Raw genomic sequence first — 19,020 nt, 5'->3', positions numbered from 1 at the left:
ATTATTTTCCCCATTTTCAGTTCAGTTCAGTCGCTCAGTCATTTCCAACTCTTTGCGACCCCATGGACTGCAGCACGCCAGGCCTCCCTGTCCATCAACAACTCCCGAAATTTACTCAAACTCATGTCCACTGAGTCAGTGATGCCATCATCCATCGTCCCCTTCTTCTCCCGCCTTCAGGGAGCATCAGGGTCTTTTTCAGTGAGTCAGTTCTTTGCATCAGGTGGCCAAAGTATTGGAGTTTCAGCTTCAGCATCAGTTTTTTCAATGAATATTCAGGACTGATTTCCCTTAGGATGGACTGGTTGGATCTCCTTGCAGTCCAGGGGACTCTCAAGAGTATTCTCCAACACCACAGTTCAAAAGCATCAATTCTTCGGCGCTCAGCTTTCTTTGTAGTCCAACTCTCACATCCATACATGACTACTGGAAAAACCATAGCCTTGACTAGACAGACCTTTGTTGGCAAAGTAACGTCTCTGCTTTTTAATATGCTGTCTAGGTTGGTCATAACTTTTCTTCCAAGGAGCAAGTGTCTTTTAATTTCGTGGTTGCAGTCACCATCTGCAGTGATTTTGGAGCCCAAAAAAATAGTCTGTCACTGTTAACACTGTTTCCCCATTTGCCATGATCTTAGTTTTCTGAATGTTGAGCTTTAAGCCGACTTTTTCACTCTCCTCTTTCACTTTCATCAAGAGGCTCTTTAGTTCTTCTTCACTTTCTGCCATAAGGGTGGTGTCATCTGCATATCTGATGTTCTTGATATTTCTCCTGGCAATCTTGATTCCAGCTTGTGCTTCATGCACCCCAGCATTTCTCATGATGTACTATGCATATAAGTTAAATAAACAGGGTGACAATATATGGCCTTGATGTACTCCTTTCCCTATTTGGAACCAATCTGTTGTTCCATGTCCAGTTCTAACTGTTGCTTCCTGACCTGCATACAGATTTCTCAAGAGGCAGGTCAGGTGATCTGGTATACCCATCTCTTTAAGAATTTTTCACAGTTTATTGTGATCTACACAGTCAAAGGCTTTGGGATAGTCAATAAAGCAGAAATAGATGTTTTCCTGGAATTCTCTTGCTTTTTTGATGATCCAACGGATGTTGGCAATTTGATCTCTGGTTCCTCTGCCTTTTCTAAATCCAGCTTGAACATCTGGAATTTCATGGTTCATGTACTGTTGAAGCCTGGCTTGGAGAATTTTGAGCATTACTTTGCTAGCATGTGAAAGAAAGAAAAGTGAAAGTCACTCAGTCATGTCCGACTCTTTGCCACCCCATGGATTATGCAGTTCATGTAATTGTCTAGGCCAGAATACTGAAGTGGGTAGCCTTTTCCTTCTCCAGGGGATCTTCCCAACCCAGGGATGATCGAACCCAGGTCTTCTGCATCGCAGGTGGATTCTTTACCAGCTGAGCCACAAGGAAAGCTAGCATGTGAGATGAGTGCAATTGTGCAGTAGTTTGATCATTCGTTGGCATTGCCTTTCTTTGGGATTGGAACGAAAACTGACCTTTTCCAGTCCTGTGGCCACTGCTGAGTTTTCCAAATTTGCTGGCATATTTAGTGCAACACTTTCACAGCATCATCTTTTAGGATTTGAAATAGCTCAACTGGAATTCCATCATGTCCACTAGCTTTGTTCAGAGTGATGCTTTCTAAGGCCCACTTGATTTCGCTTTCCAGGATGTTTGGCTCTAGGTGATTGATCACACCATCGTGATTATCTGGGTCATGAAGATCTTTTTTGTATAGTTCTGTGTATTCTTTGCCACCTCTTCTTAGTATCTTCTGCTTCTATTAGGTCCATACCATTTCTGTTCTTTATTGCGCCTGTCTTTGCAAGAAATGTTCCCTTGGTATCTCTAATTTTCTTGAAGAGATCTCTAGTCTTTCCCATTCTATTCTTTTCCTCTATTTCTTTGCATTGATCACTGAGGAAGGCTTTCTTATCTCTCCTTGATGTTCTTTGCAACTCTGCATTCAGGTGGATATATCTTTCCTTTTCTCCTTTGCCTTTCACTTCTCTTCTTTTCCCCATTTTAGAGTAGAGAAAACTGAGGTTTAGACAATGTGTCAATTGGATTTTTTAATTCCAAGTGATACACATTACATAATTACATAGGAAAAGAGGAGACAATATAGAATGGGATAAAAATGAAATGGAAAATGCTAGCAGTCCATTGTACTGAAGAGAGCTGAACAGCTCTCTCAAGGCAGTTCTGGGAAATCTCAGTAGAAGGGAGTCATGGATTTATTTCTAAGGCAGAGTTTTCAAAAATCAGGTTTTCATTAAAAATGCTGATTCTTGGATTTCCCTGGTGGTCCAAGAATCCGCCTGCCAATGCAGGGGACGTGGGTTCCATCCCTGGTCTGGGAAGATTCCCCATACCGTAGAGCAGCTAAGCCCGTGTGTCACAACTGCCAAGCTGGCACTCCCTAGATCCTGTGCTCCCCGCAAGGAGAAAAGCCACCGCAGTGAGAAGTCCGAGCCCTGCAACTAGAGAATAATTCCCCCTCACTGCAACTAGAGAAAGCCCAGGTGCAGCAACCAAAACCCAGTACAGGCAAAAATAAGTAAAAATAAAATTAAAATGCTGATTCTTGAGCCTCTACTTCAGATAGGCTGATTTAGAATTTCTGAGAGTGACACCCAAGTAGTTTAACGGGTTTCCCAGGTGATGCTTACATTCTCTGAGGTTAAAAATTACTGTGCTTTTAGCCATCCTCATGGTCTGCTCAGTCAAAAAATATCCAGGAGAGTAAGGCTGATTGGTCCTAGTTGAATGAACTGCTCACTCAGTTGTTAGAGCTTATGATATATGTTCAGTGAATGGAGTGTCCCTGGTTTGACAGTCCTGTGAGAATGACTGATGGGGTTGTGGGATAGCATTCCAAAGAAAGCAGTGTTAAGAAGATAAAACAGATACACACACTAAGTAGGCTCCGGAGGAGGCAGCAAGAGAGGAAAATATGTACATAACATTTTTAAAGTGTGTGTGTGCGCTTCGTTGCTCAGTTGTGTCTGGCTTTTTGCAACCCCATGGACTGCAGTCCACCAGGCCCCTCCACCCATGGGATTTTCCTGGCAAGAATACTGGAGTGGGTTGCCATTTCCTCCTCCAGGGAATCTTCCCTACTTAGGGATTGAACCCATGTCTCATGCATTGGTAGCTGGATTCTTTACTACTGCGACACATGCGAAGATCCTTAACATTTTAAAATATTTGTTAAGAAAGGAGAGAATTTTTAGTTATGTTAAAGTCTATTAAAAGATGCAACCAGATATTATCAAATGTGACTAAGTTTAGAAAAGGTTGAATTGCTCTAATTTTTAAAAAAAATATAGTTGATTGACAATGTTGTGTTACTTTCCACTATACAGAAGTGATTCAGTTATGTGTATGTGTACATGTATATATATTCTTCTTCAGATTCTTTTCCTTTATAGGTTATTACAAGATACCAAATATAGTTTCCTGTGCTCTACAGTAGGATATTGTTGTTTATCTATTTTATATATAGTAGTTTTTATCTGCTAATCCAAAACTCCTAATTTTTCCCTCCCCCACATTTCCCTTTTAGTAACCATAAGTTTGTTTTCTATATGTTTGAATCAGCATCTGTTGTATAAATAAGTTTATTTGTATCATTTTTTTAGATTCCACTTATAAGTGATATCATATAATATTTGTTTTTCTCTGACTTCACTTAGTATGATAATCTCCATGTCCATCCATGTTGCTGCAAATGGCATTATTTCATTCTTTTTGATAGCTGAGAAATATTCTATTGTGTGTGTGTATTTATATATATCACATCTTCTTTATCCATTCACTTGTTGATGAACATTTAGGTGCTTCCATGTCTTGACTATTGTGATGTAAATAGGAATTGCTCTAGTTTTGATGAGCTGAAAGGAAGATGAATATACAGGTGATTATCAAGGCAAAAATTAAAGAAGAGACACATTCTGCTAAGAAAGTGTATCTCTCCAGAGGTAATCTCCACTTTATGCGGAGAAAACAGAGTCCCACAGAAGGAAAATGACTTGCCTTACGTCTTCCAAGATTCGCAACATTCCTTCCACATCTCTGGCCCATTCCACTTGTCATAGGCACCCTGGTTCTCACCCACATTGCTAACTAGTTTCCTCCTGAAAAATGCTAGAGAATGATCAGTATAGTCTAGTTAAAAATGCTCTTTCTCTTAAACATTTTAGTTTCCTCTATTCTTTTTTTTATTTTTTATAATTTCATTTTGTTATTGTTTGTAGTGTTTGATGAATACAAAAGGATAGCACAAAAGGATATTGAACAGAGTATTAAATCTGAAACATCTGGCAGCTTTGAAGATGCTCTGCTGGCCATAGGTAAGCTGGTAGGGAGTGGGGAGTGGAAAAACAAACTTTTACAAGCTTTCCTTCTTGTTCTCAATTTGTCATCATGGGTTGTAGAAATTTTTTTTCAGGGATAAAAATTTTTTAAAAGCACTCATGATGTGCGAGCCAGAATTTTAAGTGAAAAATACTATATACATTGTTATTATACCATGTGGCTTTATATATTTTTATATCCTTTGTGCCTTTATATCTCAGTACATGGAAAGGTTAATCCTATACTAGCTGCTTCTTGCAAGTCTGTGAATGGTTAGAACTAATAACTATTTCATATGGTACAGATAACAATAATCTGTTTGAAATTTTTTGGTGCCTTTGCTTTAATGGCCTTTATTAAGTATTTCTTCAGGAACTTGACAATAAATTGAGGGTACTTTCCACCTGTGAAAATGCATTTAGCATAGCCTATGCTCATGAAACATTGTTGGCTACATTTTTTCAACAAAACAATCAAGAGATACTATTTCAGACCTTGTAGAAACAATGGGAACAACTGTCACTTTTTTCTCGTAGATTTTATCTGTAAGTTTTTCATTTCTTTTTTTAATCTCTTGACAGTAAAGTGCATGAGGAACAAATCTGCATATTTTGCTGAAAGGCTTTATAAATCCATGAAGGTAAATGGCCTTGTTGTTGGTGTCTGAATGGCTCTGAGGGTCTTATATGTCCACCTTCATATGCTTATTTACATACCCCACACAAAGTAGCCAAAATCAGCTTGAGCTATTCAGTTCAATTCTTCAAATACTTCACGGAGTGCTTGCTAATAATAATGCTAGATAATATGTACTGAGTACTTCTATAATGTGTGATCACTCTTCCTAATGCTTTATATGTATAATTTTATCCCCACAACAGCTCTGTGGGGCAGGTACCATTAGCAACTTCCATTTTATAGTTGAGAAAACTGAGGCATAAAGAGGCTAAGCAGTTTGCTCAGGGTCCTAATGGAGCAGGAATGCCAACACTGGCAGACGGGCTTCAGAGCCCCAGCTCCTAACCATGAATGGTACTCTGTGCAAGCACTCTTGCTGAGGGGCAAGAGAGATCAAAATCTGTCCTTGCTCTCAGAGAGCTTCTAGCCTTGACAGGAAGGCAGGAGTTCTAGACAGGAAGGCAGGTATGTGCAAAACACCATAAGAACAAAACAAAATGTAAGACAGTCACTGAGGATCCAAATATCATAAGGACACAAAGGAAAGGGTATTTTTAAAAATGCTTGTTTGGGGGTGAGGATCAAAAATGAATTTATAAGGAAGTGGTATATTTAAGCAGAACCTTAAAGGAAGTTTTATATCAGAGGATTTTACATGGTAGGAAGGATGGTGAAGCTGTGAAGGGAAGGATGACATGGTGGGTGGATCACTGTAGGTGAGGCAGGCAGGCTGGAGAACACAGGGTGTGTCTCTAAAAGGGCAGAGGGTGGTCTCCTCTGGTCAGCACACAGAGGGTTGAAAAGATAAGTTGGAGAAAGCCTTCAGCTCTGTGAGGAGGGGCAATATTCCACAGGCCCCTAAGGTTGTAGTCCAAAGGGTGTCAATGGAAGACTGATACATAGTCTTGCCTTGATAGCCTAACGAAGGGCCCTGTCTGAAAACCAGCTCAGCTCTCTATGCAGGGATCTGGTTTCTTCCTTAGGGCTTGGGCACCGATGACGACACCCTTATCAGAGTGATGGTTTCTCGAGCGGAGATTGACATGTTGGACATCCGGGCAAACTTCAAGAGACTCTATGGAAAGTCTCTATACTCCTTCATCAAGGTGGGTCACGGGAGCCAGGGGAAAACCCTGATGAAAGGAGCAGGTTCTGGCCTAGGTATTTAGACACTTCCTATCATCTCCTTCTTGTCAGATATCCTTCCCTTTAAAGTGGTACTCTCAAATATTTCCAGTCTGTCTCCTTTCACATGGATGTTTAAACCTCTGCCTGGTGAGAAGCTGAAAATATTTGCCTTCTAAATATAGTAATTATTTCATGTGGATCCCAGACAGAGAAAGATTATATTTTAATGAATGGTTTTAAGAGCACAATTTCCATTTCTACCTGCTTACAATAAAAGGTAAGCTATTGAATCAGTCATCCAGAACCCCATCCTGGGCCAGCTGAGGTCTGCTGAAAATAAGGGAAAACACGACAGTTGTCCTGGATTGCTGTTCTTTACCTGGCACCAGACATCGTGTCCTAACATGGCATGGGGAGTAATGAGAAATGATTGACATTGCTCAAAACCCCTCATTACTGCAGTTTTGCTCTTTGAGGAAACCAGAAGGAACATGAAATATGAAGCCAAGGAATATGAAACCAAGACTCATGTCCCTAGAAGCTGGTGTTGCCAGCACAGTAAATGTCAAGTCAGGATTTGATCTGTGAATTAAATATTCTGAATCCTACTCATAGCTTGGAGAGGTGTAGCTACGGGGTGATTTGAACTGCAGAGTTTGTAACTATGTCTACAAGGCATTCAGAAAGTTGTTTCTATTTCTGTACAATCTGTGAGGTCATTTTATTTTGCAGTGCTGAAATATAGCTAGCTGTAAGTAAAACAATTTTAAGATTCAAGGATGACTGTAAATGAAGCTATGGGAAAATATTTGTAACATATAATATAGGGTTAATATCCCTATCTGAAGAGCTTGTACAAATTACTAAGAAAAAGGGGGGAAAAATCCAAAAGGAAAAACCTGAACAAAAAGAAAACATGAACTCAATGAAAGATGAAACACAAAATGGACATTAAATATGGACAATGTTTAATTTCACTAATACATAATAGATTACAAATAAGAATGGATCATCATTTTTCACTACATACCATAACAAAGTTTAAAGAGCTCATAACCAGCATTGAGAAAGGCTTGGGGAAAACTCACCAGCTATTACAGAAGCACTGTAAACTAGCCTAACTTTCCTAGGAGGCGATTTGGCAATAAATGTTTAAAAAATAAACTATACCTCTTATGTAGCTATTGTTAGTGTTTAGGAATTTCTTTAGGGGAAATAATAAGGTAAAGGTGCACTAATGCACAGAGTGGGAGAAAATATTTACAAATCATATCTAGTAAGAGTTTACTATCCAGAATGTATAAAGAACTCCTACAGCTCAGTGGCAAAGAGACAAACAATCCAATTAAAAAATCACAGAGGGTTTGACTATCTTCATACCTACTAAGATGGCTAAAATTAAAACAAAAATGGAAAATAACAAATGTTGGTGACAACGTGGACAAATTGGAACCTTGTGTATTGCTGGTGTGAATGTAAAATGGTGCAGCCACTGTGGAAAACAGTTTGGTACTTCCTCAAGTAATTAAACATAGAATTACCACATGACCCAGCAATTCCACTCCCAAGTATATACTCAAAAGAAATGAAAACGAGGTTGTACACCAATGTAAACATTATTCATAATAACCAAAAAGTGAAAACAACCTAAGGGTCCATTAACAGATGAATGTTTACAGTGTGGTAGATACATACATAAAATGAATGAAGTTTCTGATACATGGATGAACTCTGGAAATACGCTAAGTGAAATAAACCAGACACAAAAGGACAAATACTGTATATGATTCTACTTACATGAAATATTTAGACTAGGTAAATTCATAGAGACCAAAAGTACACTAGAGGTTATAAGGGGCTAGAGAAAGAGGGGAACAGGAAATTCTTACTTAGTGGTTACAGAGTTCATTACATATTATTTTCATTTTTATTAACCAATAGGGGATGACTCAAATTATGGAAAATCTATACATTGGAATACTACACAGACCCTAAAATGATGGGGTAAAAAATACTGACTTGGGGAAACAGCTCAACAAATATATTTACATTATGTGTTTGTATATGTATAAATATGCAAATATATGTGTTTACACACACTCATATCATACAACACTGGAAAGTCTAAAAATAAAGACTCCATGGCCCATTCAATAACAATTGCCAAAAGGAGCAGGATAGAAATAGAAAATATGTAAATAATAGAAAAAAGATAGAAGTGAGGTTAAAAACATAAGTTATGATAATATATAAACTCCCAGTTTAGGTAAAAATACAAAATCCTACTGCATACTGTTTATAAAGAACAACTGAAATACAGTGATATGTAAGAAGCTTTAAAAGAAAAAGCCAGGGAAAAGAACATTAGACAAATAAAAGGAAAGCAGGGGTTATACTAAAAGTAAAAAGAAGAATTCAGGACTTCCCTGGCAGCCCAGTGGTTAAGACTCTCGGCTCCCGATGCAAGGGGCATGAGTTCAGTCCCTAGTTGGGATCCCACGTGTTGTGCAGCATGGCCAGAAAGAAAAAAAAAAAAAGAATTTATGGGGGAAAAGCATTAAACAGAGAAAAAGTGGATCACTATATTTTGATAAAAGCTACACATTACAACCAAGATTAAATTACCATGAAACTTTAGGTGCCAAACAGTATTGCATTCAAATATACAAATAAGAAACTTGAGACTTCAGAAGAAGATGTTGATGGGGATACTTTGCTGGATATGTTTAACACATCCTTATCTTTTGACAGATCAATGAGGCAAAGTATTAACAAGGGTGTATTAAGGTTGATTTGAATAATATACAGTAAACTTTGAATCCAATCCCATCTTTTCTAGTCACCCATGAAGCACTAACAAAAACTGATCTATTATTTAGACCATGAAAAATTCTACAGAAAAATTATTTCTTCTTTCTAGAAGGCTATTTTGCAAACCATATTAAAGGAAAATGCATGATCATTAATCTGGCCATTCCCATTTTATGAAAATTTATTCTGAATAAATCATTAAGAAAATGCACAAAAATGTATGTTTATTACAGCAGTGTTTTTAATAGTGAAAAATTGGAAACAACATAAATATCCAATGGGGGGAGATCAAATAAATTATTTTACCTATGTAAAATGGAATACTCTGTAACCATTAAGGAATGATGTTGTGGAGGAATATTTAATAATAGGAGATCAGCAATATTAAGTAAAAAAGCAGAATACAGATGAATACTACAATCTCATCATGTAGGAATCTATATGCATAGAAAAAAGTCAGGAAGGATATACAAAAACCAAAATGTTAGGCATAGTAATCTCTAGATGTTGGAATTAGGGATGATCTTTATATTCTTTTATGTCTTTATTTTCTACATTGAACAAGTGTTCTTTTTGTAATAAAAATAACAAATGTCATTTAAAAATAAAAAAAAACAAAAAACACTTCTCCTAGAAAAATCCAGGCAAGATTGGAAAAGTTAACCTAGGTGACTTTGAGCTGTATATTCTATTTTGAAGCCCGTTTCTCTGACTGAACTCTGCTTTTCTTGCCCCCGCCCACCACCAGGGTGACACATCCGGAGACTACAGGAAGGTGCTGCTCATTCTCTGTGGAGGAGATGATTAAAATAAAATCCAGAAAGCACAGGAAGATTCCCTACACTTTGAATTCTTTTTAACTTAATTTTTCTACACTGCTATTAGCATTATCTCAGAATGCTTATTTCCAATTAAAACGCCTACAGATGCCTCCTAGGATATAGCCTGTATTATTATTCATCTATAATTACCCACTATGATGCTTTAAAGCTGTACTTGCATTTCAAAGCTCATAAAACCTAAAAGGAGATTTCAAATTAGAAATAAGAATGTGCTCCATGTTTTCAACAGATCTCTTCCTGTTTTTGTTTCACAGAAATTGGGATATATTATGTTATTTCATATTTTCTTTTTGGTGAAAACTATTGAAGTGGAAGACCGGAAGACTGTTCTAAAACCTCTTTTATTCCCTCATTCTATTGTTAGAGTGGCTAGTAATTTCTTGATTTGAAATTGTCAGCGTCTAGTTAGTAAGAGTATCTATCCAGTTTGCTATTTTACAGTCATTGTTTGAAAGCATCTACACATCTGCTTTGTTTAGGTTTTCATCTAAAGTGCTAGTTGATCTTAGTACTCAGTTCAGCATTGGAGACTCCCTCCATCACATCTTACATTAAGGTCAGTTAGACTCTCCAGGTTGAAGTATAACAAACTCACTGACTTGTCTGAATAAATTCAACTCTGTGTGGTTATACAGATCATATATGTCTGACTACCAAACATAAATGCTGAACATTCCACAATATTAGGGTTAATAATAATAATAATATAATAATAATAATAATGGTCTTAAAGCCAGCTTGAAGATGAATGTGAAAAAATTAAGTGTCAAACTACATATTCTGGTGATGGTGTAGTGCTCTGAATTTACAAATTTTTGTGCTAAAATTAATTTTTAAAATAATTTTTAATTTTGTTGATTTGAATACTTGCATTTTGTTGATTTACACTTGCACTGTGCCTTTCAACTCTAGAATTATTGTAAAGGTGTACTTGGATTTAATTTAAAAGTTCAGTTTGCATACAACACAGAAAAATAATTCCAATAAAATATGGTGTCTTTCAAATGAGGTATATGCTTTCTCTGACTTTTCTGCTTGTGAGTTTTTTCATCCTGGATTCTGAAGTAAGATCTTTTTGAAGGAGTTATATTATTCAATTTCTATTAGAAAGTACAGCATTAAGGAAAATAACATATTTACCCTGTAAAATTAATGTTCACATATACCAAACTCTACTTAATGATAGAAAATAGTATATTTAATTTATCTCTGGAAATGAGTGATGCTCTCAGTTCTAATAAGTAGAACATTCATATTAAATAAGAATATTTGTCTTCTTTGTTCATTCTGTAATATTTGTTGTATTTTGATGGGTGAAATATAGGGATTTGTTTCTTCTTGCCTACTGCAAGTGCTTGACTATTGGTGAAAGCTATTTACATGAATATTTAGTCATTGCAGTTAATTGTAGGAAATAGTACTGCTGCTTCAATACCTACCTAGAAAAGCATGCAATCTCCAGGTCAACTTTATTTAGCTTTGGAAGCACTCCAAATTTTTGGTGATTTTATGTTTAAATTACATTGGTTGACCAAAAGAGTCCATTCAGGTATTTCCATAAGATGTTACAGAAATACCTGAATGGACTTTTGGCCAACCCAATATATGACTTAGCCAGAATTTTAAAACAAATTGTATATGTTGATGAGAAGCTTTCTAGAGAGGCGGTAAAGCCACCCTGGAGGGAATGATTGTTAAGTTGAATAAGCACAACTTTGTAATATACTTAGAAAGCAACTTAGTTTTTTTCTCCCACTATCCATTTGGATTTATTCATTGGGTCTAGCTCTTCTCCTGTCTTTAGATGAAAATTCTAGATAGAGGATAGGGTTGTGACTTTTCTGATCATTCTTAGGTTTTAAAAAGTCCTACTGTGCAGGTCATAAAATGTCATTTCAGTAATGAATGTTTTCAGTTAAAATTCCAAACATCATTTACAGCTGAGGCTTCTCCCCTTGTTCAGCTCTGGTTTATTGCCAGCAAGAAGCTGGCATTTGGAGACAGTGGGCTTCTTTTTTCACCTTGGCTTCCTTCTAAACCTCCCCTCCCCAACCTAGCAGGAAGGAGAAGAGTAAAGGGGAACAGGAAACTTTTTACCTACTAGTGCTGCGATGGTAGATGATCAATGTTGTGTGATGCTATCAGATGTTTAAAGGCTAATTCTTAAAGACAATCCTGCTTTCCTTTACAACTCCATCGTCAATGAACTACTCATCTTTGGTTCCTTTCACAAGCAAATGCAGTTCTCCTTTTTCAGCCCCTAGAATTTGCTAAAGTCTGTCATGCCACCCAGTCCTTTCAGACAGGATCTAAGATGATCCCATGTTTGCTGTCTTATAGTGACCCACAACTGTTCCATGTGTATCCTTTTGTGCTGACAAAAGGTATTCTGGCGGTGCAGCAGGGGATCCGCTCCTCCCCTCCCCATTTCCCTTCCAAGCTACCTCAGCCAGCCTCTCTCAGTTCATATTTCTGAGTGAGTAACTGGGACCCTAAGTTACATATACCACTGATGGGAGTATAAACTAGTGCAATCATTTCAGAGAGTAATTTGGCAATAGATAATAAAGTTATATAAAGTTCCCAGCAAACACTTCTGGGGATCTATTTAGTGAATCTCTGCATATGGTATTCACTGCTGCTCTTATGTACATTAAAGTAGAAACAACCTAACTCCCTCAGTGAAGGAAAAGATAAAGAAATTTTGGATTAGTCACAAAATGAGTAGTGAAAATTAACTAGAGATTTGTCAACTGATTAAGTCTCAAAAGTATAATTTTGAGAGAAGAAAGGTGCAGAATGATAGGTATGAATGATTCCATTTAATTACATGTCTAAACACGCAAAAGAAAATATATTGCTATGGGTACACATATAAAAACATGCATGGGAATAATGATCTAACCATTCTGAGGATAGTGTAGAGGGGAGTTTCTGCCTATCTGTATTGCTCTACTTGAATGAATCAAAGCTAGCGTAATATACTGAAGTTTTTACTAAAATTTAAGTTATATTTGTGGTGAGTTCGTAGGTATTTATCATATTAGAGTAATTCATTTTAAGTATTCCATTTATATTTCATTATAAATACTGTCATTATAAGGGCTTCCCTTGTGGCTCAGCCGGTAAAGAATTTGCCTGCAATGCTAGAGACCTGGGTTTGATCCCTGGGTTGAGAAGATCCACTGGAGAAGGGAAAGGATACCCGTTCCAGTATTCTGGCCTGGAAAATTCCAAGGGGGTCTCAAAGAATCACAACGGAGCGACTTTCACTTTCACTGTCATTATAAATATTTCATTTAAAAACTAGCAGAAGGTAATCAGAGAATGAAAGCTGACTGCCCAGTCAGCTTTAGCTGATAGCAATGGCTGCATACTCCATGTGTACAACTTTAATTTTTGCTCAGCACCTGTAAGTTTTGCTTGAACCTCCAGAAGGCACTTTAAACCTTGACAGGCCCGGTATGAAGCCTATTCAGACATCCCACTGCCGCTGGGAGGGAAGGAAAAGAGTCCTGGGAATGACTCGCCGTAATCAGTTAAGAGCAGGCAAGAGGGGCCCCTTAACAAATCCAAGGGCTGGAAAGGGACATATGCATACCGATAGTTGATTCATGTTGATATTTGGCAGAAAACAACAAAATTCTGTAAACCAATTATCCTTCGATTAAAAAAAACATTAAAAAATAAAACACACATACACAAAAATCCAAGGGCTTAGCAAAGCTCCACATTCGAGGTCCTCCTCTCTTGGAAAGCCTGAGCAGGGCGTGACCCTCGCATAAGGTTGGTGTTCAGTCGCTCAGTCGTGTCGGACTCTGCAACGCCAAGCTCACACATGGTGAGCTCCTCCAAAAAAGACCCCCAAACAGCAATGTCTTTTTTGCCCCGTGCCGGTCACAGGGCCTAGAAGACATCTGGAGTTTAGGGAATCTTTGCAGAAAGAACGAATAAGCTAGAATTGTCAGTCTTGCTAACACAAAGTGATGTCCAAACTAAAGCTAAACGGCAGTTCTGCCTCCAACTCAGGATTGTTGTAGAGAGCAGCCAAGCTCAGCGTAAATACCCCGGGGACAGTACACGCGCTGCCCGGTTCCCGCCCTCAACCCATTCTGCGCAGGCTCCACCTGTGACGTACGCGCGCTTTCCCCCGCCCCTTCCGGAGGCTCGCCGTGCGCATGCGCCCTACGTTCCGCGCTTTGTTGCAAAAGCTAGGGGGTGAGGTCCTGCGGTTCGCGCGAGTGGCGGCCAGACGCAGCGGGCGGGGCGGAGGATGGAGGCTGTGGTGTCCACTGCAACGGTCGTGGCCGCGCGTGAGAAGGTGGCTGTGTAGGCAACTCGGGCTCTGTGGAGGCTGGCGGTGGTGGCCGGGCCATGGCGGGAGACCGTCTGTGTTGGGCTCCCTGAGGTGCGCTCCCTGCCGTCTCGGGGAGCCGTGACCCATGGGCTCGCTGAGCAGCCGGGTGCTGCGCCACCCAGGGCGAGCCCGAGCCCAGCAGGAGCCGGCTTCTGGGGCTGGGGGCTCCGGCCGGAGGCCGGAGACTGGTGGCGACGCGCCCGGCCATGGCTTCTGTTACTGTCCGGGCAGTCACAAGCGCAAGCGGAACAGCGGGGCCTTCTGCTACTGTAACCCCGATTCCGAGACCGACGAGGATGAGGAGGAAGGGGACGAGCAGCAGCGGCTCCTCAACACCCCTCGAAGGTACGGGGCGAGGAGGGGAACACGCCCGCACTGTCCGCGCTCGCACCTGTTGGGCGGCTTCCGAGGCCCGGCCTGGGGATGAGCCCTGGGGGCTTCGGGGGCTGCGGCGCTCCCCAGCCTGTGAAGAGCCGGACTTGCCCTTGACTGGGTAGACCTAAGAGTCGGTCCGAGGCGGGCCGGATGGGGTGCACCTGGGGAGACGCCCCGTGGTCTGGCTTGTAAACCGCAGACGCCGCCAGGGTGGTGCTACCGCCCCAAGATGAGACTGAGAAACGCCAAGCCAAGGCTTGCGCCTCGTTAAACCTTAGACAGGGCCAGCCGGCCGGCCTTCCGTAATACACCTTGGTCCTCTCTTGAGTGGGTGGCAGTAGAATTAAGTTGTTTTGCATCCGGCTGCCTTGAATAGTACGAGACACGTACATTCAGGCCCTGAAATGGGCACCCCTGTTGTCCCACAGCGGAATTGAAATGATTACATACAGAAGCTCTTTTTAACTGTAAAGGTGAAATTTATCAGTAGTGTGTACATTTGTTCCTCAATAGCAACAGAGTCTTTTCAGCGTCTCTAGCACTCAGATTCCTTGAGCAAGTGTAAGGCAGCTTGCTTAACCTTTTTTTTAGAAGAGTTGAAAAACGGAGTGTTTACTTGGGAACTAAAATGTCCTTTTAAGTTGAATATATTTTCACATAAACAGTCTCGTTGCTACCTTTTTTTGAGGCTATCAGTGGGTCACATAGATGTAATTTTTTAAAGGAAACTTTAAAAGAGTGTAAAATTTTATGCTACACGTACATGTTTATTGTAAAATAAGAGTATCATAATAACCTCTAAGTAATTTGATTTTTAAATCCTTTCATACAGTTTTATGTTTATATTTACAAAAATGGACCCGACTGTCAAACTGTTCAGTTCCCTTTTTGGAGAATTAGTGCAGTATAGTTTTAGGAGCTCAAGTTCTGAGTTCTAGTCTATATTTTGCACTTAATAGCCTTATTTCCTCATGACTAAAATGGAGATGCTAATACAATGCACAGTGCCTGGTATGAAAGCAGTCAGTAAATATTATGTCTCCTTGATGAATCGGCTCCCCTTATCTTTACAAAATATAAAGATATTTACATCTGTATTACTATAGCTAGTACCACTTTGTTTTGATTCCCTTTTTTTTTTTTTTTTAATTTTTTTATTAGTTGGAGGCTAATTACTTCACAACATTGTTTTGATTCCCTTTTAACCTGTGTCTTAAAGTAGTATTTTGTAGACAGCATTTAGTTGAGTCTTGTTTTTGAAAAAATCCAATACGATAATCTCTGCCTTTCAATTAGTATTTAGACCTCTGTATTTAATGTCACTATAAAAATATATGGGACTTCCCTGATGGCTCAGATGTAAAGAATCTGCCTGCGATGCAGGAGACGTGGGTTCTATCCCAGGGTCAGGAAGATCCCCTGGAGAAGGGAATGGCTACCCACTCCAGTATTCTTGCCTGAGAATTCCATGGACAGAGAAGCCTGGCAGGCTACAGTCCACAGAGTTGCAAAGAACTGGACACAACTAAGCGTCTAACACACACACATAGAAATATATGTGTCCGGGTCCGTTTGAAAGAAATTACATAGTAATTTGAGTAGAGAAAATTTAATATAACCATTATTGAAGTAAAGAGATCTCTGAAAAATACAAGAATAGAGGACATAGGGAGCAGTCACTACTTCTAGGGCTGAGACAGACTATCCAAGGAAGAAACAAATTTGGAATAGGGACACTTTTTCCAAGCTGAGATTCAAATGTTAAAGGAGTTGTGGCCCTCTAGATGGTAGAAAAGTTTGCTAAGATGTGGAAGGCTGAGACTGGCTAGCAAGAAACCACCCACTGGCATGCCATCAAAACTAGCTTGAAGGCTGTCTGGCTCACAAAACTGAAAATATTTACCATATAGACCCTTATAGAAAAAGTTTGCCGACCCCCAGATTACATGAGTAGAGTGGAATGGAAAATCTAATAAAGCAAATCTTTATTAGGAAGTGTATATCAGAATCTAGTGTGTTATACTAGTATCCCAGCATAAGATGCCTAGTTTATTCAGCTCAGCATGGACAAAGGGTGTAAGAAAATTTTAAGATGAGGAATTTTGTGAGTTATCGCTGATACACTTCCTGAGGTTGTCTCGTGTGCACTTCTACCTCAGCCACCACTCCATGAAAAGCTTTGGTCTCCAGGCCCACTTTCTACCTAATACCTTTTGTCAAGTTCATGTTTTACTTTTACATTAACAAGACTTAAAATTCAGCTGTTCTGCAACCAGATCTTTAGTTTCTTATCTACAGAGTGTCTCAAAATGAAAATCTAGTGAACAGTTATTTGTTGTTAGAGCTATGTAAATGTTGTTCACCGCAGAGTCACGTAGTGTGCTAGGATTATAAATCGTACTTCCTGGGTCCAAAGTCACAACCACTTGTTTTTCTCTTGGGAGAAATCTTCTAACCTCATAATTAAATTGAATCTTTTTTCTTTTTTTCTTTTTTTTACATTCCATTAAGCGTTTAAATTCGGACCCTGTTTTCATTTGTAGCTTATTAGAACAGTACTCTTTTTTTGTGTGTTGCTTTTTTATTTTCCTAGACTTCTCTGACTGGCTTCCACCCCTACCATTGACAAAAAAATAATATTCCTTCATCCTGTCTTCAGATTTTTCTCTTTCCAAACACACTTGCATGGAGTCTGTCTTATTTAAACCCAAACCTCCCTCCCAGGTCCCTGCATCCTCCTGTTCCAATCTGGATTCATTGCCTGCTATGTCAACACTTATCTTGGAACAGACATTGACCCTGTCTGTAGGATTAGATCCTGTTTTCTATAGCCTGTGTCTTTTCTGAACTCTTCTGAGGGAACTACATCCTATATTTTCCTAAGAAAATTGCTAAAGAAGGTAATTTGTGCTTACCTAGTTGTAAATTTAGTCTCTCACTTTAGTCATCTTTTGACTCGGTATAGAAGTCTAATCTGAAATAACTTTTTATATCTTTGATGGTATTAATTCATATGATACTGGTCTAATTCTCTTTTCTTTTTAGGTGACTTTTTTTTTCTCTCTGAAGCTTTTGGAATTTTTCCTTTGGTATTTTGGAATTTAGAAGGTGCTTAAGTATAGGTCTTTTAATGGCCTTGGTGCTTTGTGGATCCTTACAGTCTAAAGACTGCTTTGGGGAAAGTTTCTTCTGTAATTCCCTTTCTTCTATTATCTTTGTTTTTTCTTTCTTGGACCCCTCTTAACTGAATTTTGGATCTCTTGGACTGCACCTCTTTCTCTTTTTTTCTTTCTAGGTCCTTTTTGCTTTATGTTCTAGGAAATTTTCTTTGTCTTTCCTTTTTTTTTAAAATTTCAGCAACCATGTTTTTGGTCCTGAAAGCTCTTTTCTCCCTCTTCTTCTGAGTCATCCTTTATCATAGCATCCTATTTTATAAATGTAATAATCTCAACTCTCATAGCAAACAGATGGGGAAACAATAGACACAGTGACAGACTTTATTTTCTTGGGCTCCAAAATCACTGCAGATGATGACTGCAGCCATGAAATTAAAAGACACTTGCTCCTTGGAAGAAAAGCTATGACAAACCTAGACAGTGTATTAAAAAGTAGAGACATTACTTGCTGACAAAGGTCCATCTAGTCAAAGCCATGGTTTTTACAGTAGTCATGTATGGATGTGAGAGTTGGGCTATAAAGAAGACTGAGCACCAAAGAAATTGATGCTTTCGATTGGTGGTGCTGAAACTGAAGCTCCAGTACTTTGGCCACCTGATGCAAAGAGCCAACTCATTAGAAAAAGACCTTGTTGCTGGGAAAGATTGAAAGCAGGAGGAGAAGGGGTTGACAGAGGACGAGATGGTTGGATGCCATCACCACTGTGATGGACATGAGTTTGAGCAAGCTCCGGAAGATGATGAAGGACAAGGAAGCCTGGCGTGCTACAGTCCTTGGGTTTCAAAGAGTTGGACTTGACTGAGCGGCTGAACAACAAAAAATCTCAACTCTGTAGGTGTGCTAGTTATAATTAAAGTGTTGGGATTTTTTTTTTTAAGTTCTCTTTCCCCTGAATTATACATTTCCTCTGATGCCAAATTCTCTCTTTTTAAAAATAGTCTTTAATATTCCTAATTTTCCTCATGTTGGGAGATCCTTGGTTGTCTGCCTCAAAATGGGTAGCTTGTGTGTGTGTGTGTTGAGTAAATAGATTTATTACTACTGAGCCTCCCCTTTGAGTAGGAAGACTGTCTACTAAGTTGTATATGGTTGTATACGGGTGCAGCATGCTCTGTTTTAGAACAGAGATTCCTAAATGTTATTGGTTCACAGTACCCTTGGTGTCTCAGTAATATTTTTCTTGGCACCTCTGGCCCTAAAGAAATATTTAATAGTCAGGTCCAAACAAGTTAATAGTGTAGATCACATAGTATCTGAGTGATGTTGCTG

General features: G+C 39.1%; 2 protein-coding genes across 4 annotated transcripts in view; both read left to right on the top strand.

The window, feature by feature from the left end:
* Positions 1-10,850, top strand: part of ANXA4 (annexin A4) — a 70,930-nt gene extending 60,080 nt beyond the window's left edge. For all 3 annotated transcript variants that reach the window (XM_043917550.1, XM_043917548.1, XM_043917549.1), the window contains exons 10-13: positions 4,284-4,379; positions 4,965-5,023; positions 6,045-6,167; positions 9,749-10,850. In XM_043917550.1, coding sequence (XP_043773485.1) covers positions 4,284-4,379; positions 4,965-5,023; positions 6,045-6,167; positions 9,749-9,808 — 338 coding nt within the window. In that variant the 3' untranslated portion in view covers positions 9,809-10,850. The remainder of the gene's footprint in view (positions 1-4,283; positions 4,380-4,964; positions 5,024-6,044; positions 6,168-9,748) is intronic.
* Positions 10,851-14,028: 3,178 nt separating this feature from the next.
* The window catches only part of GMCL1 (germ cell-less 1, spermatogenesis associated), a 47,706-nt gene continuing 42,714 nt past the window's right edge, over positions 14,029-19,020 (top strand). The window contains exon 1 of the mRNA XM_043917547.1: positions 14,029-14,544. Coding sequence (XP_043773482.1) covers positions 14,285-14,544 — 260 coding nt within the window. The 5' untranslated portion in view covers positions 14,029-14,284. The remainder of the gene's footprint in view (positions 14,545-19,020) is intronic.

The sequence above is a fragment of the Cervus elaphus genome, chromosome 11 (assembly GCF_910594005.1).
Source record: "Cervus elaphus chromosome 11, mCerEla1.1, whole genome shotgun sequence".
NCBI lineage: Eukaryota > Metazoa > Chordata > Mammalia > Artiodactyla > Cervidae > Cervus > Cervus elaphus.
The sequence above is the reverse complement of the archived record's forward strand: the minus strand, read 5'-3'. Positions and strand labels throughout refer to the sequence as shown.